At 46.3% G+C, this 24307-nt stretch overlaps 1 protein-coding gene and 1 pseudogene across 1 annotated transcript; one reads left to right on the plus strand and one right to left on the minus strand.

The window, feature by feature from the left end:
• LOC117354784 overlaps positions 1-24307 on the minus strand; it is a 183025-nt pseudogene that overhangs the window by 129128 nt on the left and 29590 nt on the right.
• LOC117354783 (coiled-coil domain-containing protein 124-like) lies at positions 13096-13871 on the plus strand. The gene has a single exon (XM_033932753.1). It carries the CDS (start codon positions 13126-13128, stop codon positions 13777-13779), a length of 654 nt encoding a protein of 217 aa, XP_033788644.1. The 5' UTR covers positions 13096-13125; the 3' UTR covers positions 13780-13871.

Here is a 24307-nt window from a genome sequence, read left to right on the forward strand (position 1 = left end):
GGAAGAGGATCTGCCACGAGAAGACAAACCAGATCCGCCTACCATGGGCAAGTCCGGAGCCACAAGGATCACTCGGCCTGCATGCTGAGCAATGCGAAGAACTCTACCCACCAGTGGCCATTGAGGAAAAACATTGGCCAAGACTGAACCAGAACATCCAGCCCCTGGCTGGTAATCTCTGTACCAACTGATAAACCTCAGCGCCTTAGCGTTGACGCTCATAGCCATGAGATCCATGATCAACTCGGAGGCTTCCAGCCCAAAACACCACTCGCCAGGATCCAGCACATGACGACTTAAGAAGTCTGCCTGGACACTGTCCACTCCCGCTATATGGGAAACTAACATGTCCAGAAGGCGAGCCTCTGCCCACTCCAAGAGAAGAGCTGCCTCCTGCACTACCAGATGACTCTTGGATCCCTCCCCCCTTGACGACTGACATAAGCCACAGCCGTGGCATTGTCGGAGACAACCCAAATTGACTTCCAAGTTTCCAAGTTTATTCAATATTTGATTAATCGCTTATTCAACATTCTAAGCGATGTACATAGTATAATAATAACATAAGTTAATAGAGGGAGACTGACAATTTCATGTAAAAAAAATGAAAACAAAACACTTAAGACAAACATGGGATACAAAGGGGAAGGAGAAGGGAAAGAAATACAATTTTGAGAAGGCTAAAGAAAACATTTATGGTAAACAACATTAGGAAAGGAAGAACAAAGGGAGGCCAAGAATGACTGGAAAGCCTCCAACACCAACCAAATGGCTTTGGTATCCAGAATATTAATCGCTCATAAAGCCTCCACCAGCAACCAGCTGCGCTGAGCCAAGTGACCGAGACATTGAGCACCCCGAGGAGACTGGAGTCCATGATAAGCACTGCTCACTAGAGCTGATCCAGACTCACTCCCTAAACCAGATTTAAAGACTGAAGACACCAGCACAGGCTGCAATGAACCAACCCATGAAGAGGGATCAAGAGTTCAGATCATGAATCTACGGGGACCACCACCAAAGTAGAGCATACTGAAGGGAGCGCATATGAGCCTGAGCCCAGGGAGGCCGCCATTGGCCCCAAGACCCACATAAAATCCTTCACCTGAGTACAATGAATATCCATCAGGGAGAGAATCTATGATTGCAACTTCAGCACCCGGGCCTCGGGAAGGAAGACTCTTCCACAGGTTGGTGTCGAAGAGAACTCCGAGATACTCCATGTGCTGAGACGGAGTCAACCAACTTTTGGAAAGGTTGACAACCCAGCCCAGCGACTGCAGAAACTCCACTATACGAGCTGTGACCCTGGAGCTCTCCTGAAAACACTTCGCTCGAATAAACCAGTCATCCAGATAAGGATGAACCAGAATACCCTTCCTGCGCAAGACCGCTGCTGCCACCACCACCATAACCTTGGTGAAAGACCGCAGAGCTGTGGCCAGACCAAATGGAAGTGCACAAAATCACAAAGCGAAGGAAGCACTGATGGGAGGCCTGAATCGGAATATGAAGGTAGGCCTCAGTTAAGTCGAGAAAAGTTAGAAATCTCTCCGACTGAACAGCGAGAATCATGGTCTTCAGGGTCTCCATGCAAAAAGACTGAACCCGGAGTGCCCTGTTTATACCTTTAAGGTCCAAAATAGGCCGAAAAGACCTCTTTTCTTGGGCACCATGAAGTAAATGGAGTACCTGCCGGTGCAAATTTCCAAAGGGGGCACTGGAACCACCCGTTTTGAGGTCCAACAATCTAATCTCTGCAGCGTTTGATGAAAAGCCCACTTCTTCAAAGTTGCCTGACAAGGAGAAGAGAAGAAAAGATCTGGCAAGGGCCAGTAAAACTCAAGCGTACAGCTGTCCCGAATCACCTCCAGGAACATAAGAATTGCCGCTGCTGGGTCAGACCAGTGGTCCATCGTGCCCAGCAGTCCGCTCCCGCGGTGGCTCTTAGGTCAAAGACCAGTGCCCTGAGTCTAGCCTTACCTGCGTACATTCTGATTCAGCAGGAACTTGTCTAACTTTGTCTTGAATCCCTGGAGGGTGTTTTCCTCTATAACGGCCTCCGGAAGAGTGTTCCAGATTTCTACCACTCTCTGGATGAAGAAGAACTTCCTTACATTTGTACGGAATCTATCCCCTTTTAACTTTAGAGAATGCCCTCTCGTTCTCTCCACCTTGGAGAGGGTGAACAACCTGTCTTTATCTACTAAGTCTATTCCCTTCATTATCTTGAATATTTTGATCGTCCCCTCTCAGTCTCCTCTTTTCAAGGGAGAAGAGGCCCAGTTTCTCTAATCTCTCATTGTACGGCAACTCCTCCACCTCTTAACCATTTTAGTCGCTCTTCTATGGACCCTTTTGAGTAGTACTGTGTTCTTCTTCTTGTACGGCGACCAGTGCTGGATGCAGTATTCCAGAAGGGGCGTACCATGGCCTGGTACAGCAGCATGATAACCTTCTCCGATCTGTTTGTGATCCCCTTCTTAATCATTCCTAGCATTCTGTTCGCCCTTTTCACCGCCGTCGCACATTGCGCGGACGGCTTCATTGACTTGTCAACCAGTACTCCCAAGTTTCTTTCCTGGGGGGTCTCTCCGAGTACTGCACCGGACATTCTGTATTCGTGTATAAGATTTTTGTTACCAACATGCATCACCTTACACTTATCCATGTTAAAACTCATGTGCCATGAACCACTGATCCATCATGATCTCAACCCACCCCCAGTAAAACTCCCACATACAGGCACCTACCGGAGTCATTTGGCCGGACAGGTGGAGGTGGAGCCAGCAGAAGAGTCACGACCCCTCCCTGCGGGCTCCCTGAAAGGACTGCATGTACTAAAAGAAACGTCCTCTGGAAGAGAAAGAGGCCGAATCCCAGCCCGGGTGATATTGACGAAACTCATGCAGATGCCCACTGTTGGTGCCACCCCAAGTCGCTGGACAAGGTCGGTCCTCCAGAAGCCAAGGCATCTTAGAATCACTCAAGCCTGAGCAAGCTCCAACTCTTCCCCAAAAAGGAAGGAACCCCAAAAAGGAAATTTACTGAGCTTCGACTTATATAAAGCCACAGGGAACGATAAGTGGCCACCCAAGGGTCATAGACTTGGCAGATGCTCGCAACAAATCATATCTGGCATCAGAAAAATAAGACGCACAGGGTATTATATGTATTATCAGTGATACTTGACACCTACTAAGCTTAAAAGGTTTGCTAAAGTAACTTCTGGTCTTTGCTGGCGAGGGTGTGAGTCGAAATAAGACTTTTTACACATGTGATGGACCTGCTCATTTATTCAACCATACTGGCAGTTGGTGGGCCAGTTAGTGGTGCACATTTTGCTGAAACACCGCCCCTTGCTTCCAGCTTATTGCCTGCTGAATATACCACTTCCAGGATATACACAAGACCGGAGCAAAAACTGGTGGCCTACATTTTCACTGCAGCACGATTAGTTTTGGCAGCATGATGGAAGCAACCAGGAAGACCGGGGCTACCTGCATTATGTCTAAACTAACTGCTATCAGACATAATACTTTGCCAGCATACCATAAAGTTTGGGATAGATATATGGACTGGAGAGCAAGTTCTTTTCAAAAATGTTAAGCCTCTAAGTGGCTGTAAGACCGGAGGGAGGGGAGGGGGATAGGGAGTTGAGAATACTAGTGTTCTTCTGTTAGCTTGATTTCTGTATTCTTGTGGATATGTTGGTAATTGCTCAATAAAACCCCCACAAAGAAAGAAAGATAAGAAGCATCAAGCTCAATCTTAGCCATCTCCAGATCAACTAATGACCAGTCAGCAGACTCCGGGACCACCGGAAACAAGTCTGGGCCACTAGACCGCCACAAATTGCCACCTGGACAGCCAAGGCAACCACTTCAAAGCTGTTTAAGGTGCGGTCCTGGGGGTCCCTCAAGGCCAAACCACCTTCCATCGGTACCGTATGCCTACGAGCAATGGCTGAGACTACAGCATCAACCACAAAAGACTTTAAAATATCCCTATCCTCATTAGGAATGGGATAGAGACGAGCCATGGACCGCGCCAGGTGAAAGGCGCATCTAGAGTCTTCCACTGAGCATATAGCACATCCCAAATATCCTGATGCATGGGAAAATAATGGGAGGCCGACCTGATCCCCTGAAACAGAGAGTAAACAACCTGAGGGGGTCCCTAGCTTCTTCATCAAAATGTAGACCTGAAGACACCTGAAGATAAAGCTCCTGCAGCTCTTCCCGGTGAAAAATACGCACGACCAAAGCATCCTCGCCAACCAGCAGCTCAGAAACCCAACCAACTGCATCATCTGCACCCCCCCTTTTGAGGGGATCTTGAGGGTCTTCCACAAGGTCCAAGTCCTCATTGGATGTAACTGCGTCAGCAAGGAAAAAAATCCTCGTCCCATGAAACCCGTGGACACTTAGATGGAGGCAGGGGGGGGGGGCTGAACGGGGGCAGATGCCAGAATAATAATAATTATTCTTATTCTTATATACCACCAAAGCATGAAAGTTTGAGGCAGTTTACAACAAGAAGCGCTGGACAATCAGCGAAGAAGTCACAATTCAATACAATCTTACATAATGGAAGAAAAGGTTCTCAAAGTCATCAATGCAATCATTACATAATGGAAGAAGTGGAAAGCTATATAGATCTTAAGGTTACTGGTTGAATTAGCAGAGGTATAAAAATTCTTAGTTTACAAACCGATTGATCAAACTCGTTTTTACCAATTTTCTAAAATTGAGGTAGGTTGAGGAGTGCATGATGATGTTAGTCAGCAAATCGTTCCATTTGCCTGCCTGAAAGGCAAGAGTTCTGTCCAGGAATCTTTTGTAGTGGCAGGCCTATATTGTCGGATAGGTAAACAGATGTGTTTGTCGTGTGGGCCTAATAGAACTTGCCAGGTTAAATTGGGAAACTAGGTAAGTGGGGGCCAGACCAAATATTGATTTATAACACAGACAAGAGAACTTGAACAGAATTTGCGCCTCCAGGGGCAGCCAATAGAGTTTTTGATAATAGGGGCTTATGTGTTCCCATTTCTTCAGCCCAAAGATCAGTCGAACTGCCGAATTTTGAATGACTCTTGACTCTTAGAATGTTTTTTTTGAAGGATCCCAGGTAGATGATGTTGCAATAATTGAGCATGCTCAAGATGGAAGATTCAACCAGTAAGCGGAAAGATGCTGCATCAAAGTATTTTCTGATGGTTCTGAGTTTCCATAGTAACGAGAAGCATTTTTTAACCAATAAATCTGTGTAAGCATTTAGAGTAAGTTGGCGGTCCAGAGACACTCCCAGAATTTTTATGGAGTGGTCAATAGGGAAGACCTGACCATTCAAGGAGATTGATGAATCTTTGAATTTGTCATTAGGACTTGCCAGGAAAAATTTAGTTTTATCTGTGTTGAGCTTCAATTTGAATTCAGTCATCCATAGTTCAATTTGCTTTAGAATGGATGATAGATTAATCTTTGTGTCGGAGGTCAGGGGAATAAGGAGAATAACTATGGTGATTTCATCAGCATAGATACAAAATTTAACTTTTAAGCTTTGTAGTAAGTTCCCCAAAGAGGCAAGGTAGATGTTGAACAATGTGGGGGATAGAGGAGAACCCTGCGGGACTTCACAGGAGTTTACCCAACTATAGGATTTTTTATTGTCACTATAGACTTGATATGACTGTTTGCTCAAAAAACCCCGAAACCATTTTAACATGTTACCTGAAAGACCAATTGACTCTAAATTTCAATCAATCAGAATGGCATGGTCAAACAGATCGAAGGCACTACTAAGGTCTAGCTGCAGAATTAGGGCACTGGTACCCTGACTGAATAAGATATGAAGGAAATCCAGCAGTGATGCAATGACAGTTTCAGTGCTGAACCCAGAGCGAAAACCTGACTGATTGTCTTGCAGTACACTAAATTTGTCCAAATACATTACTAGTTCCTGGTTGACCAAGCCTTCCATCAGCTTAACGAACAAGGGAGTGCTCGCAATTGGTCTGTAATTGGATGTCAGATTGGTGGATTCTCTAGGATTTTTGACGATCGGAGTGATCAGAATCTGGCCTAAATCCTCAGGAAAAGTACCAGTTAGTAAAAGAGAGGAGAGCCAGTTGTATAACTTGGCTTTAAAAGTGACTGGAGCCACTCTCATTATATTTGGGGGGCAGCAGTCTAATCTGCAGTAAGAATCAGCATATTTCATGTAGTATTTGGAGAACTGTTGCCAGGATGGAGTAGTAAAATTATTCCAGGCCATATCTACCCTAGGCTCATCTTTGTGTTGGACAACTGGGTAGTTCAAATGGTTGTTGTGGAGCCCGTTAGTTTGGATCTCAAATTGTTGATTTTGTTGTTGAAAATTTCAGCCAGGTCATCTGCAGATGGTGGGGAATCTAGGGTAGAACATGAGAAGGTCTGTATATCTCAGAGATTGTTGACAAATTCAAAGAAATTTCTACTGTTGGTGGTCGGTGATCCAATTTTTTGGGCGTAAAAGTTAGTGCGCTTCTTTATTATTAGTTTTTTGTATTTGCTTAATTTTTGTCTCCAATTTAACCTCCCTATACTGTCCCCTGATTTCAACCATTGTCTTTCGAGTTTCTGTAACTCCCGTTTTCACATTTCCTAACTCGGTATCGTACCAGCCATCCAGATTCTTATTTCTTATTTTTCTAAGTTTAGTGGGGGCCATTTTGTTTAATATCTGCGTACTCATGTTGGTCCAAGAGTCCGCAGAAAAGGAGTCTGAACTAGAAGTTATGTCTTAGTGAGACCAGAATTCTACTGGGTTCATCATGCCTCTGCTAGCTACCATTTTCTTAGGTCTTTTTGCCTCTTTGGATTTGGTTGGGGAGCGTCTTACTTGCCAGTTAAATTGGAAACTACATAAACGGTGGTCGGACCATAGAGAGTCAGTCCAAATGGCTTGGTTCCAGTAAATCTTGGGATAGACTGGTTCTTTGGAAGAAAAGGTGACTAGATCTAGTTGGTGGCATTTTTGATGGGTCTTTATGGGGGGCGGCACAAAGATCCCCTAGATAAACATAAAAGACGTCTCTTTTTTATTATGACAAGTACAGCTATACAACTGATTAAACGAAACTGGAAAAACTGGGATCGTCTCAACTTTACATTTTGGTGGGCAAATTTATGTCTAATATATAAATATGAGAAAATGAATGTTGCTATATTAGGGAATAATGAAAATTTTAAATTAATTTGGGGCCCATTGACGTCCTTTGTAGAATCTCTATAGTTATGGTTTGTTATCAGATAATATGCACATCCATGGAGGGGGGAGGGATGGGAGGTAAATAAGGTTGGAAAAACTGTTGTAAAAGTTTTGGTGGGGGGAGGGGAGGTTATTAATAAGCATGAATATTTGAAAAATTTTAAGTGATGTCTATATTGTAAAATGATTAATATATTCTGTATTTCACTTATTGTATATGTTTTAAAAATGAATAAAGAAGTCTAGTGAAGAAATGAAGGATAGTAGATCTTTGGAGTCACCCTGCTCTGCCTGCTCTAGGTGAATATTTAGATCACCTGTCAGTAGGTTGTACGAGATCTCCCGATGAACCGGAGACCCCCAGGGAAGAAGCAAGACCCCCCCAGCCGCCTACAAATAAGTCTTGTAAATGGCTAAGACAAAATCAGTGGCAAAACCCCTGGCAGCAAAAAGGTATACACTGCAGATGCAGAACAAACACTTAAGACCTGTTCCCGTCTCTCTAAAATAGTAGGAAGGTCACCTGAGGCCACAGGCAAAATGGTGGAGCTTCCCACCAAAACCGACAATAAAATCGATGGCTGTAGCAGCAAATAGGCCTGAATGGGCCCAACCACTAAATTAGAACTGCAGGCACTATTGGTGGTAAGGGTAACCAAAGTTCCCTGATTGCCGACTGGGAAAATCCCTGTGTGGGTGGTAGGAGAAGCCCGGGCTTCTCCATTGCCTATAACTGACAAGCAATGCACGCGTGAAGGGGAACCCTGCTCGCTGGCATCCGAAGCCAATGAAGATTCCTCCTCGCAGTGGCTGGAGCACTTTGTTAACACACCGGACACATCAACCGCTCATCAGAAACGCAATCAGCACTTTTTCAGTCTCCTTAAAGTGCTCATTGTAAACTGCTAGAGAGGAGAAAAAGTAAGTGACGGATAGCAATAAAAACCAATTAAGCTCAATTAAAGGCTTCCTTTCAGACCGGCACTGCCTCAGGACTTTTTTTTTAAAAAACTAAAAAACTAACTGACAAAGGAGCAGACCCCACAGGTTCTCAAAGCTGTAGTCTTTGCTTGATTGTGGCAAGGCGTACAGCTGAGGCACTTCTGAACAAAAATTGGGGAGGTGGGTGAAAATGGGGGGAGGGACCAGCTGCCCAAGTGTGGCACCTCCAAGGTCAGATAAACCCCCAAAAGGGTCTCTCAAGCTCTATCCAAACAGCAAAAAAAAAAAAAAAAAGGACTATAAAGGCCACTAATCAGTAAAATAACATTATTCGCCGATGACGCAAAATTATGTAATATAGTAGGTGAATGCAATTTGAAGAATAATATGGAGCAGGACCTGTTTGCATTGGAAAGTTGGTCCTCGACCTGGCAGCTAGGCTTCAACGCTAAGAAATGCAAGGTCATGCACCTCGGAAGCAGAAATCCATGCAGTACGTACTCAAACTCAAGGGCGGGAAATTTCATGGCGATTCCAGAAAATATTTCTTCACAGAAAGAGTGGTGGATCATTGAAACAAGCTTCCAGTGCAGGTGATCGAGGCAAGCAGCATGCCAGACTTTAAGAATAAATGGGATGCCTATGTCGGATCCCTACGAAGATTGAGTTAAGGAATTGGGTTATTAGGGCATAGACTAAGGGGATGGGTCAGTAGAGTGGGCAGACTTGATGGGCTATAGCCCCTTTCTGCCGTCATGTTTCTATGTTTCTAACTAAGAGGAGGAAAGACTTCACAGGATTATCACCACCTCTACCTGCTGAAGACTGAGAACAGACTGATTGTAGATGGGACTTCACAGCCCACTTCTACTACTGCCAAAAGTCAATGTGTTCTCGGTCTCCACCTGCTGGCAGAGAAGCGTAAACCCATCCGTCTGTGCTGGTCTGGAGGGACAATAAAGAAACCTTTTTTAAACCTGCTAAGCAAAGTCATGCTCACCACAGACTGAGAGGCGACCAACTGCTCAGTCAAAAAGAAAACTACCTACATTCTGAGGAAACCAAAAGCAGGAAAAATAAAATCAGCCTCTTGAAAAGAAACACCCAAGAAGAGAAAAGAAAACTGACAAGATGAAAACAAAAACAATTCTTTTTTGTTACTGGTGATTAAAAACTCAAAACACACTTAAATTACAGGCACAAAAGCTTCTTGTACAACCAGCAAGCAAGAAAAAAATAGTGACTTACCTCAATGAAGTAAAACTAGAAGCAGGAGGAGTAACTACACACCTGCTTTTCAGAAGATTGCCACATACAGAACTTATTAAAAAATCTTTTGCTTTCCTGATTGGGTTGTGTAACCAAATGTTGTGTTTTGTATTGTGAAATTTCTAAATAAAAAATATTTTTTAAAAAACAAAAAAAGCTTTTGTTTAATTCTACGCTCCAAAGTCACCTCAGAGGTCACCTAAACCGGAAAATGACGGACCTGGAACCACCAGGTGTCATCCAAGCTCACTGAGAAAGTTCAGGCTATAACCTGAGCAGAGATGACCAGTATAAGCCCCTGCTCAACTGTCACCCGAAAATAATCAAGTCAGGAGCTACCTGACAAGTGCCATGGAGCTGCATGATCCATCCACCATCCGCTTGAAGACAGAGAAAAATACTGAATATTTCAGGCTTTACTTAAAGGGTGAAGCTCTTGGGACTAATTTTTTTGTCTCCATCCACTGGTAGATGGACATAACCCATTCATTCTAGATTGGTCTGCCATAGACATAAAGGAAAAGCTGACTGAAAAAGGACAATAATTACTTGAACAAAGATATAATTTTATGACTGAAAACTCCTAAGTTAAGAAAAATAGCAAACATGATAAGCATCATGATTATTTTCAAATTTTGAACAACAATAAGGTGTTTTCCCTCCCCATTACATTTTTTTTGGCAAAAGTCTGGAGTTATGTGAATTTTCAAGTGCTAAATGTGGTCATCAATAATAATTTTAAAAAAAATGCCAATTTCCAAATAGGGCAAAGGAACTAAGCTTTACTCTAATCCCACGAGCTGAATCAAGGGAAGTGAGAAGGAGCATCTCACTATCTCTGTGACATGGATGTCCTCACCATCCTCATGAGCGAGTCTTTCGGCTTCCTTTTCCAGCATAGTCCTTTCTTTATCCACTTCCATCACACACTGCAGGGCCGTATTCTCACTGGGAGGCATCTCCCGAGTCAAGTGATAGATATCAATGTGCTCTGGGATAGGCACCTCACGTTTCCCAATTGCTGATAGAAGCATAGACTTTCCTAAAATGCAAATGAAACCAGCTTATTTTGCAAGCAGCAGCATAGATTAAGCAGAAGGAAGACATAAAAAGCATTATGTTAAACTCCTGGCTTCAGCTACAAGTGTCATTTTTAGATTGTGTTCAAGTTGAAATATTTTGGTGGGATTCAAATATGTCATCGGTTACTGAGAGGTGGACCTGGGCATTCTGGCATGGTTTCCAACAGAGCAATGTTTATCTAAAATTTTAGTCTGCCATCTCTCTCCCCCTCACCACCCCCAAAAAAGAAATATTCTAACATCTTGTTTTGTAGAAGCTGTGAATTATCTGCCTTGACCCAGTCAAAATCCCATCCTGGGAGGAAATACTAGCTGTGGATTTTGGGCTTCTGCTGTCTGAAACACGAGGAAGGTCCCGTCTGTTGTTGCCAGACATAATGAGGCGGATGATACATAGACAGATGTGTCCACTCAGTTCCAGCATTGCGCTTTCACTCTGTAAAAGGAAACCTTAAGGATAATAGCAACAAGGCAGCACACAGATGGCTTTCAGTCAGTAAGGTTACTTACATCTAACAAGGACTCCCATGGGCAATAGGTAAACATTATCTGACAATGTTAAACTTGGACTTTGCTCTCCTAGTGCTCAGAACAAAACATCCCTCAGCTTTTTCTCCTTCAATGCTTTATAGTTTATTATTATTTATATTTCGCCTTTAAACAAGGTGAATTACAACCAAACATACACAATTAAAAAACAACAAAGCAAAACATGTCAAAAAACATCAAAATTGCCACTTCATATAAAAGGCATCATACTTCATCTTACAAAACAGATGATGCTTTAATAATTAACTGTGCTTTATCCCAGGACAAGCAGGCAGCATATTCTCACATGTGGGACCCCCTAACTTATTACAATGAGATGGAGTGAGAATTGGCCATTAAGAGAATAAATTTTGCAAAACTGCTTGGCCAAAGTGACCATCCCATCTGGAATAAGATTCCAGACAGTAGTGAGATGAGAATGTATGAACTGAGGACCAAGTAGCAGTTTTATAGATTTTATCAATAGGGGTGGAACATAAAAAATGCAACTGAAGCTGCCATAGCTCGGACTTTGTGGGCTGTGACACGACTCCCCAGCTGCAGCCCAGCCTGAGCATAACAGAAGGCGATAAGCCGCCAACCAAGTACAGGACATCTCAACTTATTAGGATCAAAGGAGAAGAAGAGTTGAGGAGATGGCCTATGTGGCTGAGTACGCTGTAAGTAGTAGGTCAAAGCTTGTTTATAGTCTAAAGTATGAAGAGCCATTTCTCGAGGATGAGAATGAGGCTTAGAAAAAAATATTGGAAGTACAATGGATTAATTGAGATGGAATTCAGTGACTACCTTTGGAAAGAACTTTGGATGTGTGCGAAGCACCACTTTGTCTTGATGAAACACTGTGAACGGTGGATCTGCCACCAGTGGCCAAAGTTCACTTATGTTTCGAGCAGATGTAAGAGAGATGAGAAAAACCACTTTCCAAGTGAGATATTTAAGATGAGCCGAGGACATTGGTTCAAAAGGAGGCTTCATTAGTCTAGCAAGAACCACATTAAGATCCCAAACTACTGGAGGTTTGACGTTGAAAAATCCTTTCATAAATCTGGATACAAGAGGATGAGCAGTGAGAGGTTTTCCATCAACTGGTCTATGAAAAGCATTGATAGCACTGAGATGAACTCTAATCGAAGAGGTCTTGCGGCCTGAATTGGATAAATGTCGAAGGCAATCCAATGCTGAAGATACAGAGGTGGGTTTAGCATCATGATGATGAAGAGTTCACCATGTGGAAAACGCTTCATTAGTGTTGATAAAACTGTTGCGTAGACGGTTTTCTTGATGCTTCCAAAATGAGTCTGAGAAAAATTAAGGTCTGCCGATGTCAGCCCGAGAGGTACCAAGCTGTCAGATGCAATGACTGAAGATTGGGATGCTGAAGCAATCTGCGACTCTGCGTGAGAAGAGATGGACAAATCTGAAGAGGGATTGGTTCCTCGATACTGAGTTGAAGTAGAAGGGAAAACCAGCGTTGTCTGGGCCACCGAGGAGCTATAAGAATCATGGTGGCCTCCTCCTGTTTGAGCTTGACAAGTGTCTTGAGGATGAGAGGGATTGGAGGAAACGCATAGAGAAACTTGTGTGTCCAAGCCAGTAGAAAAGTATTTGCTTGTAGCTGTTGGGGAGAGTACTGCCTGAAGCAAAACTGGGGCAGCTTGTGGTTGGGGGGGGGGGGGGTTGGACACGCAAACAAGTCTCAGGAGTCCCCCACTCAGAAAAGATGTGATGCAGAACTGCAGAGTTGAGCGTCCACTTGTGTGGCTGAAGAAACCTTGTGAGTTTGTCTGCAAGAGAATTATTTTCTCCTTGAATGTATATTGCTTTCAGGAATATGTTGTGAGCAATCGCCCAGGTCCAAATCTTTTGGGCCTCTTGACAATGATGGTGAGCGCCCTTGCCGCCTTGTGTGTTTATGTAATACATTGCAACCTGATTTTCCATGCAGATAAGAAGGATATGATCAGCAGCGCGACAGCGCAACTGGCGGCTTCGGCAGCGGTGGCCGGGCAGGAGCTGCAGCACACCCTGAGGAATGCCCAAGAAGTTCCAGGGAGAGAATACAAAGTCTGCTGCTGCCCGGGCACGGAAGGCAGAGGCCAAAGCTGTGGCTGATGCCAAGCGGCAGCAGGAGCTGGAAGATGCCTACTGGAAGGACGATGATAAGCATGTTGCAAGGAAAGAGCAGAGAAAGGGTGAGAAAGAGAAGAAGCGCCTGGATCATCTGGAGCGGAAGAAGGAGGCCCAGAGGCTCTTGGAAGAGGAGGACTTGAAAATAAAGGGAAAAATAAATAAAGCAGGAGCTCCAGGCAAGGTTACTCGGGCTCAGATTGAGGAAACGCTACAGAAAGAAGAAAGTGAAGAAGCAGTACCAAAGCCAAAGAGCCACCTGGAGACACCTCTGGAAGAGAATGTGAACCGTAAGGTCTTGGAAGAAGGGATGGTGGAAGCTCGGACCATTGAAGATGCTATAGCTGTCCTCAGCATGGGCGATGAGCTAGACTGCCACCCTGAGCGCCGGATGAAAGCTGCCTTCACTGCCTATGAGGAGCTGACCCTGCCACGCCTGAAGCAGAAGAACCCTAATATGCGACTGTCCCAACTCAAGCAGCTCCTGAAAAAGGAATGGATGAAATCTCCTGACAATCCCATGAATCAGAGACATGTGGCATTCAATGCTGTGAAGTAAAGCCACCAGTGATGGGAGGTGTATGGGCAACGAACTCTGTGTTAACAGATGAGAGCCTGTCTGCTCCTCATTCAGAAATGTAACGAGAAAAACCCCCCAAAATTTCCATTCACTTTCATTTTGTCAATGAATTTAAGGTAAAGATCTTTTTGTTTTATAATGTGTCTTGACCCTTGAACCTGTAATTGGTGCCCTGATATCAAGTGCTGTAATGTCCATTGTGCACTACAAGGGCTGTCAAATTGCAGTCTTTGTGAGATGCAAATTGGTCTGGTTTTCAGGATATCCTTCATGAATGTGGATCCTGAAAACCAACCTGACTGGTGGTGCTTGTGGGTTGACGGCCCTACCTGCCTATACTGAGCCTTCAGTATTTAAGTATCCAACACCAGCAGAACACACCATCTTGCATGCTCACTAGGGCTCTTTCGTTTCCCTCAACACCATTACTCACTTTTTGGATGCAGGGGAGAGGTGTAGGCTGCAGTATGGCGTCATAACTCATCTTGTGCTAGACAAGCAAAATTGGAGGTGCTGAGAGAAAAGCCCTGAGCGGCAGGGGTATGCAAAATCGACCTCCTGCAACCCCAGGCACATCCAGTTAAGAAAAGTTCATCTGCCCTAGTGAGTTGTGCACAGAAACACACACACATACCTATACTCTCGTACTTGAAGAGCTGCTCTCTAAACTACCTGCCCCAAAAATGTATGAAATGATGTACTCTGCAGCTGGTGCAAGGCTTCCTTTCCTTTTTCATGTCCATGGCTGTATGGGAAGTTATGTTCTGTTTCATTGTGGAACTGAATATAAAATAGAAGAAAAGTAAAAAAAAAAAAAAGAAGGATATGGTTGGTGACAATGTGTTGAAAAGCTTTGAGAGCACTGTAGATCGCTTGGAGTTCCAACAGATTGATATGGCAAAGGTGGTCATCAGTGACCTTGATTGCAAAGACCATCCAGATGAGCTCCCCCCCCCCCCAAGCATAGGTGGACAAGTCCGTTGTCAGAACCTTTTGATGTGGAGGTGTATGGAACAAGAAACCCTCTGGAAAGATTGGAAGAGTTCCACTGCAGAGATTGTCAAAGTGAAGGAGTGATGGTAATGTGTTGAGACAGTGGGTTGAGAGCTTGAGACCGTGGGTTGAGAGCTTGAGACCACTGAGATGCGAGAGTCCATTGAGGCGTCCTGAGATGAAGTCTCGCAAATTGAGTAACATGCGCCGTGGAAGTCAGGTGACCCATCATTTTCCTGGCCGAGAGTGATAGCAGGTGAGAAGTCTGTCAAATTTTCTAGTCTTTGCTGAGGGAGAAACACTCTGAGATAATGGTGTCTAGCAGGGCTCCAATAAATTGCAGAGTCTAAGAGGGCTGAAGTTGGGATTTAGGAAAATTGATTTCAAAACCCAACTGCTGAAGGAAGAGAATTGTTAAGCGAGTCACTACAATCACCCCTTGAGAGTTTGGATCTTTGATCAGCCAATCATCCAAATAGGGGAACACCTGGAGACCAGAAACTTTTCCTTCACTAGAAATCTGTTGAGGCCCCTGAGGTCTAAGATTGGATGCAGACCTCCCGTCTTCTTTGGGTTGAGAAAATACTGGGAGTAAAACCCCAGGTTTCTCTGCGCAGGTGGAACCTCTATAGTATTGAGAAGGAGGGATTCTATCTCGAGAAGAAGGAGGGATTCTATCTCCTGAAGAAGATATGGCTAAGGAGGGTTGAAAGAAGACTCTCTTGGCGGATGATCTGGAGGCATATTGATGAAGTGAAGAGAGTAACCCTCTCGAATGACTTTTTGCACCCAGAGGTCTGTGGTTATCAGTTCCCAATGGGGATAATACAGCTGGAGCCGACTTCCGATTGGTTGAGGAAGAGGCTGAGAAATAGAAAAGCAATGTTACTTACCGTAACAGTTGTTATCCAGGGACAGCAGGCAGCTATTCTCACTAGTGGGTGACATCATCCGACGGAGCCCCGATGCGGACGTCTCACAAGCATACTTGCTTGTAGAAACTTTAGAAGTTTTGAGTCGCCCACACCGCACATGCGCGAGTGCCTTCCCGCCCAACGCACCAGGCATGTCTCCTCAGTTCAGATAGCTAGCAGAGAAGCCAACCCAGGGGAGGTGGGTGGGACGTGAGAATAGCTGCCTGCTGTCCCTGGATAACAACTGTTACGGTAAGTAACTGCTTTATCCCAGGACAAGCAGGCAGGTATTCTCACTAGTGGGTGACCTCCAAGCTAACCACAATGGGATGGTGGGAGAGTTGGCAACTTAGGAGAATAAATTTTGTAATACTGTTTGGCCAAACTGTCCATCCCGTCTGGAGAAAGTATCCAGACAATAATGAGAAGTGAAGGTATGAACCGAGGACCAGGTAGCAGCCTTACAAATCTCCTCAATCGGTGTCGATCTGAGGAAGGCTACAGAGGCTGCCATTGCTCTGACCTTATGGGCTGTGACTTTACTGTGAAGGGGTAATCCAGCCTGGGCATAGCTGAAAGAAATACAAGCCGCCATCCAATTGGAGATGGTACGCTTCGAGACAGGTCATCCCAACTTGTTCGGATCAAAGGAAACAAAAAGTTGAGGAACAGTTCTGTGTGGCTTGGTGCGATCCAGGTAGAAAGCCAAAGCATGTTTACAGTCCAGAGTATGAAGAGCTGATTCTCCAGGATAAGAATGAGGCTTTGGAAAAAACACTGGAAGAACAATGGATTGATTCAGATGAAATTCCGAGACCACTTTGGGGAGGAATTTTGGATGAGTGCGAAAGACCACCTTGTCATGATGGAACACTGTAAAAAGTGGATCCGCAACCAATGCTTGAAGCTCACTGACTCGATGAGAAGTGAGACAAATGAGAAACACCACTTTCCAAGTGAGATACTTCAGAGGAGCCTTGTTAAGAGGTTCAAATGGAGGCTTCATAAGCTGAGAAAGAACAACATTGAGGTCCCAAACCACTGGAGGTGGTTTGAGGGGAGGGTTGACATGGAAAAGTTCTTTCATGAATCTGGAAACCACAGGATGAGCAGAAAGAGTTTCCCTTGAAGAGGCTGATGGAAAGCAGCAATTGAACTCAAATGGACTTGAGGACAGAATGAGATAAGTGCAAAAGATAGTCCAAAACAGAGGATAAGGAGGCTCCATATGATGTGAAAAACACCAAGCAGAAAATCTAGACCATTTTTGGGAGTAGCATTGTCTGGTAGCAGGCTTCCGGGAAGCTTCCAAAACATCCCGCACAGCTTGTGAAAACTGAAAGGGAGTTACGTTGAGAGGAATCAAGCTGTCAGATGTAGCGACTGCAGGTTGGGATGAAGCAGAGATCCCTGATGCTGCGTAAGCAGAGATGGAAACACTGGTAGAAGGAAGGGCTCCCTGCTGCTCAGCTGAAGTAAAAGGGAGTACCAAGGTTGTCTGGGCCACCGAGGAGCAATCAGAATCATGGTGGCCCGGTCGGACCTGAGCTTGACCAGAGTCTTTTGAATGAGAGGAAACGGAGGAAACGCATACAGAAAGAGATTCCTCCAGTCCAGAAGAAAAGCATCTGCCTCGAGGCGGTGAGGAGTGTAGATCCTGGAGCAGAACTGAGGCAATTTGAAGTTGTGGGGAGCTGCAAAGAGGTCTATCTGAGGCGTTCCCCAGAGAGAAGATGTGATGAAGGGGCATGGAATGGAGAGTCCATTCGTGAGGCTGTAGAAGACGACTCAAGTTGTCCGCCAAAGCATTGTCCGCCCCCTGAATGTAGACAGCTTTGAGGAAGGTGTTGTGGCGAATTGCCCAATCCCAGACTTTCAGAGCTTCCTGACAGAGGGAGGCAGATCCCGTGCCTCCTTGTTTGTTGACATAATACATGGCGACCTGGTTGTCCATAGAAACATAGAAATAGACGGCAGATAAGGGCCACGGCCCATCTAGTCTGCCCACCCCAATGACCCTCCCCTACCTATCTCTGTGAATAGATCCCACGTGTCTATCCCATTTGGCCTTAAAATCAGGCACGCTGCTGGCCTCAATAACCTGAAGTGGAAGACTATTCCAGCGATCAACCACCCTTTCAGTGAAAAAGAATTTCCTGGTGTCCCCGTGCAGTTTCCCGCCCCTGATTTTCCACGGATGCCCCCTTGTTGCCGCGGGACCCTTGAAAAGAAGATATTTTCTTCCACCTCGATGCGGCCCTTGAGATACTTAAATGTCTCGATCATGTCACCCCTCTCTCTGCATTCCTCGAGTGAGTACAGCTGCAACTTATCCAGCTGTTCCTCATACGGGACATCCTTGAGTCCCGAGACCATCCGGGTGGCCATTCTCTGTACCGACTCCAGTCTCAGCATATCCTTATGGTAATGCGGCCTCCAGAATTGCGAATGAGAACCACCATGTCATGAAGGAGATGCTGAAAAGCATTAAGATCATTGAAAATCGCTCTGAGTTCCAGTAGATTGATGTAACACAGGCGGTCCGCACTGGTCCAATAGCCTTGAGTGCGCAGACCATCCAGATGAGCCCCCCCAAGCATAGGTCGAGGAGTCAGTCGTGAGAACCTTCTGAAGGGGAGGCATGTGAAACAGCAAACCTCTGGAGAGATTGGAAGAGAGCATCCACCAGCGAAGAGACTGTGTCAGAGCAGGAGTGACCTGGATGTGGCGAGTCAGAGGGTCGGATACCTGCGTCCATTGAGATGCCAGGGTCCACTGAGGAATTCTGAGGTGAAGTCTGGCCTCTACAGTGCACATGACTCCTTTTGCCATGTGTCTCGCCGAGATGGACGGGCGAGAGGACACTGAATGACAAAGATGAAGAAGAGCATCCAGGCGTTGTGGAGGAAGGAATGCCCTGAGTCAAATGGTATCCAAAACAGCTCCTATGAAGGGAAGAGTCTGGGAAGGTTGCAGATGGGATTTTGGAAAGTTGATCTTGAACCCCAAACTCTGCAGGAACCAGATCATCCTTCGGGTCGCCTGGACGACTCCCTGAGACGTGGAATCCTTGATGAGCCAGTCGTCGAGGTAGGGAAACACCTGGAGACCGTGGTTCCTGAGTGCTGTGGCCACCACAACCAGGCACTTGGTGAAGACTCTGGGAGACGAAGCCAGGCCGAAAGGAAGCACTCGGTATTGAAGATGGAGATGTCCCACCCGAAATCTGAGGTATTGTCGAGAGGCCGGATGGATAGGAATACGAGTATAGGCCTCCTTGAGATCCAGAGAGCATAACCAGTCGTTCTGCTCGAGGAGGGGATAGAGAGAAGCCAGAGTTAACATGCGAAATTTCTCTTTGACCAGAAACTTGTTGAGCACCCTGAGGTCCAAAATAGGACACAGATCGCCCGTCTTCTTCGGACAAGGAATTACCGGGAGTAAAAACCCTTGTTCCGTTGGTCCAAAGGGACCGGCTCGACAGCCCGAAGCCGGAGCAAAGCCGGAGCTTCTTGAAGAAGAAGGGCGGTCTGGGTTAAGTTGGAAGGATACTCTCTTGGAGGATGTTTCGGAGGAACTTGATGGAACTGAAGAGAGTATCCCTCCCTTACGATGGAAAGGACCCAGAGGTCAGTGGTGATAGTCGTCCATCGATGGTAAAAATGATGGAGATGACCTCCGATGGGAAAAACAGGGGAGGGCAGAACGATGGCAGTTATGCTCTCTACGAAACAGTCAAAAAGGCTGAGGAGCCTTTGGGACAGCAGAAGTTGAAGGTTTTTGCTGCTGCTTCTGCGTGTGCTGCCTCTTAACAGGCTGACGGATGGTAGGCGCCTGTTTCGGTGGGTAACGCCACTGGTAGATCAAAGGCGGGCGTGATGGACGAGGAGGAGCAGGCTTGGGCTTCGGATGGAGAATCAACTGGAAAGACTTCTCGTGGTCCAACAGCTTCTTGGTCGCCGCCTCGATGGACTCATCGAAAAGGTCGGCTCCAGCACACGGGACGTTAGCCAGCCTGTCCTGAAAATTCAGGTCCATATTGATTGTCCTAAGCCACACCAGGCGCCGCATGGCCACCGAACAAACAGCAGCCCTCGCCAAGAGATCAAAAGCATCGTAAGATGACTGCATCATCTGGAGCCGCAGTTGGGACAATGAAGCCATAACCTCCTGGTACTCGAAGCGAGCTTGTGAGTCCAAATAGGGCAGAAACTTTTGCAGAACTGAGAGGAAAAGCTCGAAGTAGGTGGCAAAATGAAAACTGTAATTCTGGACTCGAGAGGCCATCATCGAGTTCTGGTAGATGAGCCTGCCAAATCTGTCCATGGTCTTGCCCTCCCGGCCAGGTGGAACGGTGGCATAGACCTGGGAAGGGTGAGACCGCTTCAATGAGGATTCCACCAGTAGAGACTGATGAGAGAGCTGAGCCGCATCGAATCCCTTATGGTGAACTGTGTGGTACCTGGCAGCCAATTTCCCCGGAACAACTGGGATAGAGTAAGGTGTCTCGAAACAGTGCATGAAGGTCTGGTCCAGCAGCTTATGCAGAGAAAGCCGGAGGGACTCAGCAGGCGGTTGAGGGAGATGCATCGTCTCCAAATATTCCTTGGAAAATTTGGACCCCGTGTCCAGGGTAATGCCCAGATCCACAGCCATCTGTCGGAGGAAAGAGGAAAAAGACAGCTGGTCAGCCAGAGCAGGGCCTTGAGAAGAAATCGAGGACGACGAGGCCTCCGGATCCAACGAGGCCGGGGATCGGCAGGGAGGAAAAGATCCTAAGATGTCCTCGAGCTCCGGCATAGGAGGAGGTGAAGACTCCAGAGGCAAATAGTCGAGGAAAGGCTGCTTCCGACGAGGCTAGGCATGCCTCGATGAATGCCTCGAGCAATGGCCAGAACTGTGCCTGGAAGTAGGCCTCGACCATCGAAGCGAACGAGGCACTGTCGAGGCTTCCAGCGAGTGGATGGGGCTGGAGGCGGTGGATCAAAGCAGAAGTGGCTGGGTAGACGCACCTCGAGGCACCCGCCAAGCCTTGAGGCTCGGCATTGGGTCCGGAGGAGGCCCTCGCAGAGACTCGGCTCCTGGCATCGAGGGAATCGGTTCCAACGGAGACACTCGCAAAGACTCTGCTCCTTGCATTGAGTGAATCGGTTCTAATGGAGGCATGGGCAAAGACTCTGCTCCTTGCGATGCATGCATTGAAGCCAGACCAGACACTCGCAGAGACTCGGCTCCCTTCAGCGAGAGTGTACGACGTGGAGGCACCGGAGGCGGCTCGACCTCGCGGGAGGCCCCTGCGTGCCCAGGCTGGATTTGGGAGAGAAGCTTCGGCCCCATAGTGGTAAAGAGCTCGATGAATTGCTTCTCCAGCAAGGTCTGGAACGAAGCAGGCAAGGAGGGATCCGCATCCGCAATGGGACCTCCTGCAAAGACATCGGGATCCCTGGTGCCCAGGTGCTTGGACTTAGATGCCTTGGGCACCTTGAGCACCACGGGGGGAATGGGCTGCTTTGCTACCTGACCTGAGAAGGCAGAGGAAGGCGGAATCGAAGCAGGCACAAACGAAGCAGGCTTGAGAAGACTCGGGGCCGCAGAGGTGGAAGACGGAAGAGTCAAGGTGGAAGTCGAAGGTTTGGCGCTCTTCGATGAGGGCAGCTCCGACGAAGCCTCCATGCTGAACAGCGACTCCCACAAGATGCAGCGACGCTTGAACGCACGTGCTGTAAGTGTGGAGCAAGGCCGCACGATTTCGGGAGGTGTTGAGGCCCAAGACACTGAAGACAGCGTCGATGAGGGTCCGTCAGCGAAATCGCGCGCTGGCACTTAACACACTTCTTAAAACCGGTGATAGGCCGGGACACAGGCTGAAAAAGCTCCGCCGCTAGATCGAAACCGCGGGGCTGCGGCCACGTGGCCTGCCCAGTCGAACGGAAGGAAAAAAAATTTTATTTTTTTTTTGAAAAACAAGAAAACATGACGAAAATCAACGATTATGAGTAAAAAGAACCCAAAACTGCAGACTTAGAAGGCACAAGTGAAGTTACTTCGTACAGAGAGTCGAAGACGGACTTCTCGGCTCCGCAGAAAAGTAAGAACTGAGGAGACACGCCCGGTGCATCAGGCGGGAAGGCACTCGCGCATGTGCAGTGTGGGCGACTCGAAACTTCTAAAGTTTCTACAAGCAAGTATGCTTGTGAGACGTCCACATCGGGGCTCCGTCGGATGACGTCACCCACTAGTGAGAATACCTGCCTGCTTGTCCTGGGATAACAGCAGCCATGCTCTCTAGAAGTCCGTCAAAAAGACTGAGCAAGCTTTTGAGGAGCAGCTGATTGAGATTTCTGAGGGCACTGTTGTTTTTGATTTTTCTGCTGTAGTCTAGGAAGAGCAGCTGGTTTTGAAGAAAAACGCCTTTGATTTGAAGAAGGCGGCTTACAAGATTTAGAAGTTGAAGGCTTAGGCTTGGATTTAACCAAAGCATCCCAATGTTTCTCATGATCAGTAAGCTTTTGTGTGGCATTTTCAATAGTTACCAAACAACTCATCTCCCAAAAAGGAAATGTTTGCTAATCTGTCCTGAAGATTGATGTCCATATCTTAGACTCATAGCCATGCAAGACATCTCATTGTTACTGACATAGCTAATGCTCTGGAAAATGATTCAAACGCATCATAAGCAGATCTTGCCATATATCTTCTAGCTGGGGCAAGGGTGCGAGAAATATGATAATTCCTGTAAAATGTTGTGGTGGAATGTATCTATCAAAAGAAGGCAATTTCTTAATAAGGTGCTTCATACAGCAGAAAATATAGAAATTATAATTTAGAACTCTATACGCTAGCATGGAATTTTGGTACAGGCGATGCCAAAATTTGTCCACAGTGTGTCCTTCACACCCTGGTGGCACTGAGGCATAGACTTTCGATGGAGTAGATTTTTTCAAAGTCGATTCTACCACTAAGGACTGGTGCTGAAGCTGTAGTTTGTCAAAACCCGGAGAATAAATTATTTTATATACAGAGTCCAATTTTCTGGGAGCCACTGTAATGGTTTGTTCCCAGTTTTTGTGAAGTATCTCTTTGAGTATACCATGCAAAGGTAATCTGAGAAGTTCTTTAGGAGGCTCATGATAATCTAAGGCCTCCAAGTATTCAGCACTGTAAACAGAATCAGATTCTAGCTTGACTGGTAGCTGTTTGCCCAACTGGCGAATAAATTTGGTAAAAGAAAGTTTCTCAGTAGGAGATTTAGCCCTTGGTGGAGACTTTTCCGAGGTAGTATCATAAGCCTCCATTGTAGACTCAGGTAAGTCTTCATCTCAATCAGACTAAGTCAGGTGATCCGTCAAGAGTGCCAGACTTTGGCACGCCGACAATCCCACAGCGACATTTGCGCGCCGCCACTTCTAAGCCTTTTCGTTAGCGCTGCGAGGGTATGCGTGGTACATTTACAGGTACTCGCGCTCCCATTGTGGTGAAGGTGGGGAACCCCCTCAAGTACACTGGAAATTCATGAACAGCAAAAACAGAAAGGAGAACGAGAGTTTTCAATGTATTTGAGGAGGTTCCCCCCCAAACGGGAGCATCCCCTCACAGTGCTAACGAAAAGGCTTAAAAGCAGTGGAAGCGGCGGCGCGTATATGTCCTGCATGCAAATGTCACTGCAGGATTGTCGGTGTGCCAAAGTCCAGCGCACATTTGATGAAAGATTAGGTTTCTTACCTCTGCTAATCTTCTTTCTTGTAAATATCCTCTGGAGTCTACACAGTAGAGTAATCAATCCCTTCAAGCCCTGAACAGTAGGGAACTCAAAACCAAAGTCTGACCCATCTTCCTGTGGTCATCTCCTGTGACACTCCTCTGGAATAACAGTTAGAAACATAGAAAAAGACGGCAGATAAGGGCCACGGCCCATCCAGTCTGCCCACCCTAATGACCCTCCCTTACCTTTACCCTGTGAATAGATCCCACGTGTCGATCCCATTTGGCCTTAAAATCAGGCACGCTGCTGGCCTCAATCACCTGAAGTGGAAAACTATTCCAGCGATCAACCACCCTTTCAGTGAAAAAGAATTTCCTGGTGTCGCCGCACAGTTTCCCGCTCCTGATTTTCCACGGATGCCCTCTTGTTGCCGTGGGACCCTTGAAAAAGAAGATATCTTCCTCTGCTTCGATGCAGTCCGTGAGATATTTGAACGTCTCAATCATGTCTCCCCTCTCTCTGCGCTCCTCGAGCGAGTAAAGCTGTAATTTATCTAGCCATTCTTTGTACGGGAGTCCCGTGGCCATTCTCTGGACCGACTCCAGTCTCAGCACATCCTTGCGATAATGCGGCCTCCAGAACTGCACACAGTATTCCAGGTGGGGCCTCACCATGGATCTAAACAATGGCATAATGACTTCAGGCTTACGGCTGACAAAACCCCTGCGTATGCAACCTATGATTTGTCTTGCCTTGGATGAAGCTTGCTCCACTTGATTGGCAACCTTCATGTCCTCACTGACGATCACCCCTAAGTCTCGTTCTGCTACCATTCTTGTTAGGATCTTGCCATTAAGGGTATAAGTCTTGCATGGATTTTGCCTGCCCAGGTGCATAA

Source organism: Geotrypetes seraphini, chromosome 2, assembly GCF_902459505.1.
Source record: "Geotrypetes seraphini chromosome 2, aGeoSer1.1, whole genome shotgun sequence".
Lineage (NCBI taxonomy): Eukaryota > Metazoa > Chordata > Amphibia > Gymnophiona > Dermophiidae > Geotrypetes > Geotrypetes seraphini.